Source organism: Rhinopithecus roxellana, chromosome 15, assembly GCF_007565055.1.
Source record: "Rhinopithecus roxellana isolate Shanxi Qingling chromosome 15, ASM756505v1, whole genome shotgun sequence".
Classification (NCBI taxonomy): Eukaryota; Metazoa; Chordata; class Mammalia; order Primates; family Cercopithecidae; genus Rhinopithecus; species Rhinopithecus roxellana.
Window position 1 is genome coordinate 86,540,675 of NC_044563.1, and position 9,843 is coordinate 86,550,517.

The following is a 9,843-nucleotide window of genomic DNA, read 5'->3' on the forward strand; positions in this document are numbered from 1 at the left end:
CTTACTATTTATTATTCCAGCTCCATTTGTTTGGCTGATTTTTCAGGGACATTAATTATTTGTTACATTGTTTTCTGCTTTTTATTTTTAAGTTTTATCTCATTTTCATCTATTTCTCCATTTTCTGCATCTTATGGGAGAGCACTTCAAGCCTTTCCATGTAAATTTTCTATTTTAGGCAGAGTCAGAGTCAAATCCAAGCTTTACTGTTTTCAGTAAAAATTTTGTTTTTGCTATTGCAGTTCACTTTCATTACAATATTTTCCTAATTACACATAGCACCCTGTTTGTGCCTATATTTTTTTAAGGACTGCCCAAAATCTAATTTTATTTTTGCATTCTTTATAAATAAAAAGCAACCAATAACCATTTTCCTCTTAGATCCAACTTCAATGACCATATTTTCAGGAACTACTGAAAGATTTCAAGTATGTTGTTTGTAAGGAATAGTTTATAATTACTTAATTTTACATTTTTGCTTAATATACAAAATTTTTCCTTAATGTATTAAGCATATTTTTGCTTAATATGTTTTGTAAACTATAGTTAACTCTTGGAATGTCTAAAATAAGCTACCTTTATTTTCATTAATAAAAATGAGTAATTTAAAATTTTATGCACATGTAATATTTTAAGTACACAATTTCCTTAACATAAGGTAAAACAGTCTTAGGCAGGCTACCACTGGGAATTTTTTTTTTTTTTTAAATTAGAGGCAGGGTCTTGCTATGTTGCCCAGGTTGATCTTGAACTCCTGGGCTCAAGTGATCCTCCCATCTCAGCCTCTCAAAATGTTGAGATTACAGGTGTGAGCCACCACACCTGACCTGGGAATTTTTTAAATGTATGTGGTAACACACAGGTGTAGATCACATTTAGTTTATGACCAAGTTAATTAATAAGTCAAAGAACATGTAAAATTTAAGAACAAATAGACCGGTTGTGGTGGCTCATGACTACAATCCCAGCACTTTGGGAGGTCGAGGCGGGTGTATCACCCGAGGCCAGGAGTTCTAGACCAGCCTGGCCAACATGGCAAAACCCTGTCTCTATTAAAAACACAAAAATTATCCAGACATGGTGGGACACCTGTGATACCAGCTACCTCGGAGGCTGAGGCATGAGATCACTTAAACTTGGTGGGCAGAAGTTGCAGCGAGCCAAGACTGTGTCACTGCACTCCAGCCTGGGCAACAGATCGAGTCTCTATCTCAAATAAAATAAAATAAAATAAAATAAAATTAAAAAAATACAAATAGATCTTTGAAAAACTGACATTTATTTACCTCTGGACAAACAAATAAGTGGGAAGAGTCATCAGTATAAACCTCTTTTAATTTTAGTCTTTATCATTAAAATTGCCTACGTTCTTGGAACACAGAAAAAACAAATTTGAATGCATTTGTAACAGTTTAATAATTTATATGTCTCATTCTGATCTTTTAATGGAATGTTTTAAAGCCAAAGCATAATTTATTGCAAAGATAAATTAGAAAAGGCAAATAAACTTTTGAATAATATGTTATAATGACCTGGACAAAACTGATTATTAGCTAGTAATACAATAATCAGCACATGCAACAGATTGAAAAATTAAATCCTATGCTACATACTCTTAAGTATCTTGTCAAACATGAGATATATTTAAATGTTTCTATCAATTGCATTCCTTTTGCCACATATATTAGTTTTTATTTAAAACACGAAAACAATTATCTTTCCTCCAGATTCTCATGTCAATCAGTGCAAAACATTGCAATTTTAGTAAAAATTGTTTATTAAAATGTTATTTTAGAAAGGCTTATTCCTCAAACTATTGAAAATGTACTTAAAAGACGGCCAAATTATGAGAATGATCAACTTCAACGGCTTCCTCTACACCCAGCTTGGCTTCTCCATGTCCTTCCTGTGACTCATCAAGAGAGACCAGGGCCTCATTTATGCCACTTGCAAAAGTTTCTCATGATATATCATTATCTTGAAAATTTAGACTTTTAATAGCTTATTTCATTTTTTTCATTGTATTCTCCTTTTCCTAGCAGCTTTTTAATTTTCATATTCCTTTTGGTTTTCAATGTAGAAAACATCCTTAATTTGTTCCTTGCTCATACTAGGAGTGTTTTTCAAGAGATTCAGAAAAACTCTACCCAGTGTTCTTTGACTACCATTCATTATAAAGAGGCCATTTTGTTCCACTTCAGCAGTTTCCATCAGATGTTCAATTGCCTTTTGTTCCCAATAATCCTCACTACTTGAGCCATCAGATCTTTCTTTGTTCCTGTAACCCGAATGAAATTTCATTAGCCACTTTCTCTTGAGAATCTTCCTTTGTGGTCTCATATCGACCTTTATAGTTTATTTCTGGTTCTAGTCTGTTTCCTAGCCTGTCTTTGACAGGTCATTTCCTTTTGAGATGACCTAGCCCCTTTTCCTCTTCCTTTAATCCCATTTTTTTTTTTTTTACCACCATGCATATATTCAGCTAGTTTCTCATCTAGTCCTTCTATATGCTCTTGAGATTCCCTCTTAAGTTTCTTAGCAAGCAAACAATCGTAGGTCTCGAACTGTCCGCTTCTGTCAATAGCACCCTCCATTCCCAAGATATCAAGTTCAGTGGCCACTGAATCTTAATTCTGTTCTTGCAGTGCAGCACCCCACATATTATTAATCTTCTTTGCTCCAGAAACAGGTGGTTTCTGACTGCTCTTGGCCAAACTGAAAAGACTCTGGTTTGGGAGGAGGGTTAAAACATTTCTGTCACTTGCGCTTCCAAAGACAGCTATCATCATCTGAATTAGAAAAACTCTCTTCACTTGAATCCACACTTTCAACAACTCGGTAATATGATACTGGTGCACATGCAGTTGCCCTGCTCTGGAAGGCCCTCATAAGCACTGTCCCCGCCTAGCACTTTCCACACTTGCTGCGGCCTGTCACTGGGTGCCACCGTTATGTCAGAATCTGAGTCATGTCGGAAAGCTGCCCATCTTCCATGTAGCCGGCCTCCAACACCCTCTTCCCGCGGTGCCTATTCCTATATTTTAGCCAACTTTATTTTGATATCTGTTGCCTAGAAAGCCTTTAAAGACTATGTTATGTGTTCCTGTGCCCCTTTAAGGTACTATATATTTCTGCATTTTGACTTTCATTGTGATGTGTTATAATTGATTACTTAAATATTTTCTCCATTACATTTTAAGCTTCAGTGAATAATCAATCGTTGTATCATCAGTGCTGCCATAGAAATTGAATAAATACAGAGTTTCCTTTCATATTATTTAAGATTATACCTCATTTCATAACTTTTTATCCATGAATGTTTTCCTTTGAAACTTCACTGTAATGTTTCCTATAATTTTTATAGATTTTTTTTTTTGTGGGAATCTGTTTTGTTTTTTCCAATTTTCCTGTTCTTGAAAGAGATGTAGTCGGAATCTCCTTGGACACACTCACTTTCCACAGAGTTGTAGTATAATACTCCTCTCAGATATTAATTTTGAGAGCCAGTGGATTATGCAGGTACTAAGAATCAGTTGTCAATTATAGATATGCTGGACCAAAGAGGAAACTGCTAACATTGTTTTCCATAGTCTGATGTGGCAAGAAAGAATAAGTATTATGTGATTTGAAGTAGTCTACAATTCTTACATTGAGTGAGAGGGGAAGTGCATTAAAACAACCAGACCCTGTAAACATTATTCTCACTCATCCCTTCACCTCTATTTTTTCTACTTAGAAAAATTTCAAAATAAAATATGATACAATATAAATTTTTCACTGCATACCCTGTCAATTGTTTTGGAACTGGAGTCCCTAAATGCATACAGAAAGATTAGTAATAGTTTTGACAGCAGATGAAGATGAAAACAATATGTCTTTGATGAAGGCCAATATATAACAGGTATAAATAGAAACTTCCTACTGTTTTCTCATCTTACTTCACTCCATTGCCTCAGGATCCCTTTCACTTAACCCTATTACAAAAGAATTAAGGGTACAGAAGAAAACGAGTGTGTGTGAACAAGATCAGATTTGTTTTAGTAAATATGCTAACAAGATAAAAAATGGAACAGAAAAGAGAGGAGAAAGGTGACCTATGGCTCATTTCAGTGCTTAGGCTCTGACCACTCTTTATTGTGTCTTTATTCTTAGCCAACACAAGACTCTTCCTCTTCCAGCTGAGGTGCGGACCTTGCCTCTATCACTGACAGCAAGAGAAAATCTGAAAAACAGATTGAAAATCTAACTTCCAATCAAGAATTCCTCTCCAGGACCACAGCTGGGGATTTATGCCTATACTTATGGCTACAGGAAACCGGACAGAAATAAGTGAATTTATCCCCATGAGCTTCTCTTCCCTGCTTACTGAAATACAGTCATTGCTCTTCCTGACATTTCTAACCATCTACCTGGTCACTTTGATGGGAAAGAGCCTCATCATTCTGGTTACCCTAGCCGACCCCATGCTACACAGCCCCATGTACTCCTTCCTCAGAAACTTATCTTTCCTGGATATTGGCTTCAACCTAGTCATTGTGGCCAAAATGCTGGGGACCCTGCTTGCCCAGGACACAACCACCTCCTTCCTTGGCTGTGCCACTCAGATGTATTTCTTTTTCTTCTTTGGGGTAGCTGAATGCTTCCTCCTGGCTACCATGGCATATGACCACTATGTGGCCATCTGCAGTCCCTTGCACTACCCAGTCATCATGAACCAAAGGACACAGGCCAAACTGGCTGCTGCTTCTTGGTTCCCAGGCTTTCCTGTAGCTACTGTGCAGACCATGTGGCTCTTCAGCTTTCCATTCTGTGGCACCAACAAGGTGAACCATTTCTTGTGTGACAGCCTACCTGTGCTGAAGCTGGTCTGTGCATACACAGCACTGTTTGAGATCTACGCCATCATCGGAACCATTCTGGTGGTCATGATCCCCTGCTTGCTGATCTTGTGTTCCTACACTCTCATTGCTGCTGCCATCCTCAAGATCCCATTAGCTAAAGGGAAGCATAAAGCCTTCTCTACGTGATCCTCACATCTCCTTGTTGTCTCTCTTTTCTATATATCATTAAACGTCACAGATTTTCAGGCTAAATCAAATAATTCTCCTGAAAGCAAGAAGCTGCTATCATTGTCCTACACTGCTGTGACTCCCATGTTGAACCCCATTATCTACAGCCTGAGAAATAATGAGGTGAAGAATGCCTTCATCAGGATGGTCTGCAAGACCCTAGCCCTCAGAAACTGTATCCCATAGACCTTAGGAAGTAAGGCTAAATACTATTGAATAACAACTAGTTTCATGTTTGGGACACCTCTCTGCCTCTCTTCACATATCTATTGGAATGAAACCCAGCTATTGAAATGGCTATTGGAAAGCTTGGTGGAGAGAAGCGAGCCCAGTGTTGATGTAAACCTGTCATTATCATCTGCCAGATTCCTTTACCTACCCATCATAGACTTAATCTGTTTTTCTTATTGGTGCAATTGGCACTTTGACACTTCTGTGGCTAAACCATTCGAGATATTCACTTTGCTAATGAGCACAAATGTGACATATATTGTGAACAATATGAAACTACTTGTAATATGACCTTGGGGACACACAATGGTCAAAACAATAACAATTACCAAATGTCATCTTGGCCATCATCTTGGTTGGACAATTCTGACACCATTCAGTAGAAAACCCTATAACACTTCCAGTACATAATTCTTGCTCTTCATTTCATTTTACATGCCCTGAAGGAAGGAAGTGTTGGCTTTTATGTTGTGGATAGAGCCCAATATCCTTAAAAGACTCCTTCCTTAGGCTATTCTTCCCAGGTAGAATGAGCTGTTTCCAATTGTCTCTTGCAGATTCATTTTCAAGTTCTTAATCCTTGTTAAAGTAATTTCAAAATTTCACAAACATAATCTCAATCATAATGCTGCTTTTTTCAAGTCTTACAGTGGATCTTAGCTGACTCCTATATTTGCTTAGTGCCTTCAAATTTTAAATTTTTATATATTGTTGACATGAAAATATAAAATAATATAAAGCACAATCATTGCCATCAGAAATGAATAATTTGATCAACAATGAGGGATTTAGATGAGATAATTGCTAAAAGCAAATTCATTTTACAATTAAGCAAAGTAAGATTCAAGTTCTTCCTCCCCAGAAGCCAAGCAGATGCCAGTGCCATGCTTTTACAGCCATCAGAACCATGAGTCAATTAAATACTTTTTCTTTATAAATTGCCCACTTTCAGGGATTTCTTTATAGCAGTGCAAGAATTGCCTAACACAGAAAATTGGTAGTGGCAGTGGGGCATTGCTATAAAGATACCTGAAACTATGGAAGCAACTTTGGAACTGGGTAATGGGCAGAGGTTGGGGAGTTTAGGGGGCTCAAAAAAGACAGAAAGATGAGGGAAAGTTTGGAACTTCTTAGAGACCACTTAAATGGTGGTGACCAAAATGCCAATAGTGATATGGATGGTGAAGGCCAGGCTGCTGAGGTCTCAGATGGAAATGAGAAGCTTATTGGGAACTGGAGCAAAAGTAACATGTGTTATGCCTTGGCAAAGATCTTGGCTGCATTCTGTTCATGCCCTAGGGATCTGTGGAAGTTTGAACTGAAGAGTGATAATTTAGGGCATCTGGTGGAGGAAATTTCTAAGCAGCAAAATGTTCAGATGTGATCTGGCTGCATCTAACAACCTATGATCAGATATGGGAGCAAATAAATGATTTAAAGTTGGAATTTTATGTCAAGGAGAAGCAGAATATAAAAGTTTAGAAAACTTACAGCCTGGCCATGTGGTAGAAAATAAAAACCCATTTTCAGGAGAAGAATACAAGCAGACTTTGGAGCAACAATTTGCTAGAGAGATTTGCATAACTACAAATGAAGCCAAGTGCTATTTACCAAGACAATGGGAAAAGGTCTTGAAAGCATTTCAAATACCTCTGTGACAACCACTCTCATCATAGGCCCAGAGACCTAGGCTGGAAGAATGGTTTTGGGGGCCAGAACCAGGGCCTCATTGCCCTGTGCAGCCTCAGGATACTGCTGTCCACATCCAGGCTGCTCTGGTTCCAGCTGGGGCTCAAAGGGGCCAAGGTACCCCTTGGGCCACCACTCCAAAGGGCACAGGCCAAAAGGGTTGGTGGCTTCCATTTGGTGTTAAGCTGGCAGAAACAGAGTACAAGAGTGAAAGAAACTTGGCAACATCCACCTAGATTTCAGAAGATATACGAGAAAGCCTGGGTACCCAGGAATCCTGCTGCAGGGGTAGAACCCTCACAGAGAACCTCTACTAGGGAAGTGTTGAAGGAAAATGTGAGATTGGAGGCCCCACACAGAGTCCTCACTGGGGAATTCCCTAACGGAGCTGTGGGAAGGGGGCCACCATCCACCAGACCCCAGAAGGATAGATCCACAAGCATCCTGCATCCTTTACCTGGAAAAGCACAGAAACAGAACTGCCCAAAGCCTTGGGAGCCCACCCCTCACACCAATGCACCCTGGATGTGGGACATGGCGTCAAAAGAGATTATTTTGGAGTTTTAAGATTTAATGACTGCCCCCCTGGGTTTCAGACTTGCATGGGGCCTGTAGCCTCTTCCTTTTGGCCCATTTCACCCCTTTGGAGTGGAAATATTTACCAATTGCCTGCACCACCATTGTATCTTGAAAGTAAATAACTTGTTTTGATTTTACAGGTTCATGGCTGGAAGGAAATCAGCTCCAAATGAGACTCTGTACTTGAGACTGGACATGTGAGTGATGCTACAATGAATTGAGACTTTTGGGGAACTGTTGAGAAGGCATAATTGTATTTTGTGATGTGAGAAAAACATGAGATTTGAGGGGTCAGGGGAGGAATAAGATAGTTTGGATGTTGTCCAACTATATCATTCCTCCCCTAACCCCTCAAATCTCATATTTTTCTCTAAATCTCATGCTGAAATCCCTCTAAATCACATGTTGAATTATGATCCCCAATGTTGGAGGTAGGGCCTAGTAGGAGGTATTTGGGTCACAGGGGTGGATTCCTTAGGGCTTTGTGCTATTCTCATGATAGTGAGTAAGTCTCATGAGATCTGGTTGTTTAAAAGTGCGTGATACCACCCCACCCATCTCTTGTGTCTGCTCCAGCCATGCAATGTGCCTGCTCCTGCTTCACCTTTGACCATGGGTAAAAGCTCCCTGAGGTCTCTCCAGAAGTTGAGCAGGTGCCAGCATCATGCTTTTACAGCCTGCAGAACCAACAGCCAATTAAACTCCTTTTCTTTGTAAATTACCCTGTCTCATCTACTTCTTTATAGAAACCCAAGAATAGCCTAACACGTTGTTATTTCTCTCTTAACTTTGCTTTTGGTAATATTTTATTCCTCGGGTTTAGGTGTCAAACTTGGGTCTACAAAAATATTCTTTTATTACTTCTATTAATACTTCTTTACTTTCATTGTTTAATATTTAAATCTTTTGCAATGTGGAATTTATCTGGTAGGAGGTATGTTTGGTGTTTTGTTTGTTTGTTTGTTTGTTTTTTTTCCAATAGCCAGCCTTATTGTCCTAACATAATTTATTGAAAAATATGTTATTTCTCCTACTTACTTGAAACATCAATATACTCTTACATATAGTTACAATATTCATAAGAATATGCTTAGGAATTCTAGATAACACTAAGAAACTTAAAATTTAATGGTTTAAAGTTTTCAAAAAGTTTACAATACTGTACTTATTACCATGAAAAGACAATAGAAAACTATCAACTTCACAGGAGTCGTCAAAAAATGTCAATACAATTGCAATTTATCCAATTGGGTTGCTGTAAATTTTATAGCTAATTTAAAAAGGTAAAGTATTTATTCTTGCATTTGGCTTTGAGCAGGTTCTAGATGTACTGGGTATTATTTAAATAAATGGCCTTATACTTATAAAAGTTGTGAAAATTGTCCCAGAGGGAAAGAAAAAGGAATAACAAACAAATAATAACAAAATAATATTTTAGGGGTTCCTTAGATGATATTGTGCAAGCTAATTTTTGCAACTAGGTTAAGAGGTAGGAAAATTGCATTCTAGACTGAAAAAGATCACAGAAGTCCCAGGTGAGGAAGAACGTGGTACATTTCAAAAGTACAAGAACACCGATATTTGCTGAAATGTTGTAAATATGGGAAAGAAAGGTGAAAAATGGCTTGCTAGGTAGACAGAAGTCAGGTCATAGAGGAATTCCTTTTCAGCATGTTAAAGATTTTGGAGTTTAAACTGTATGAAATAGTGTATTAGTCCATTTTCACACTGCTATAAGGAACTTCCTGAGACTGGGTAATTTACAGAGGAAAAAGGTTTAATTGACTCACAGTTCCACATGGCTGGAGAGGCCTCAGGAAACTTACAATCATGGTGGAAGAGGAAGCAGACATATCTTACATGGTGGCAGGGAAGAGAGAGAGAAATAGAGAAAAGCTCAGGAGAAACTGCCATTTATAAAATCATTACATCTTATGAGAACTCCCTCACTATCACGAGAATAGCATTGGGAAAACTGCCCCCATGATCCAGTCACCTCCCACTAGGTCTCTCCCTCAACACCTGGGGATTACAATTGAAGATGAGATTTGGGCGGGGGCACAAAGTCTAACCATATCATCCCATCCCAACCCCTCCCAAATCTTATGTCCTTACATTTCAAAACCAATCATTCCTTCCCAACAGTCCCCCAAAGCCTTAACTCATTTCAGCATTAACTCAAAATTCCAAGTCCAAAGTCTCATCTGAGACAAGGCAAGTCCCTTCTGCCCATGAACCTGTAAACTTAAAAGCAAGTTAGTTACCCACAACGGGA

The 9,843-nt window shown here is 38.4% G+C and overlaps 1 protein-coding gene and 1 pseudogene across 1 annotated transcript; one reads left to right on the forward strand and one right to left on the reverse strand.

Moving 5' to 3' along the window:
• Window positions 1–1,828: 1,828 nt before the first annotated feature.
• On the reverse strand, window positions 1,829–3,295 carry LOC104665806 (annotated as a pseudogene).
• Window positions 3,296–4,292: 997 nt separating this feature from the next.
• On the forward strand, window positions 4,293–5,255 carry LOC104665805 (olfactory receptor 10A5-like). The gene is given in 1 exon segment (XM_010367726.1): window positions 4,293–5,255. A coding segment is annotated over 1 exon segment (954 nt). The 5' UTR covers window positions 4,293–4,301.
• Window positions 5,256–9,843: the final 4,588 nt, after the last annotated feature.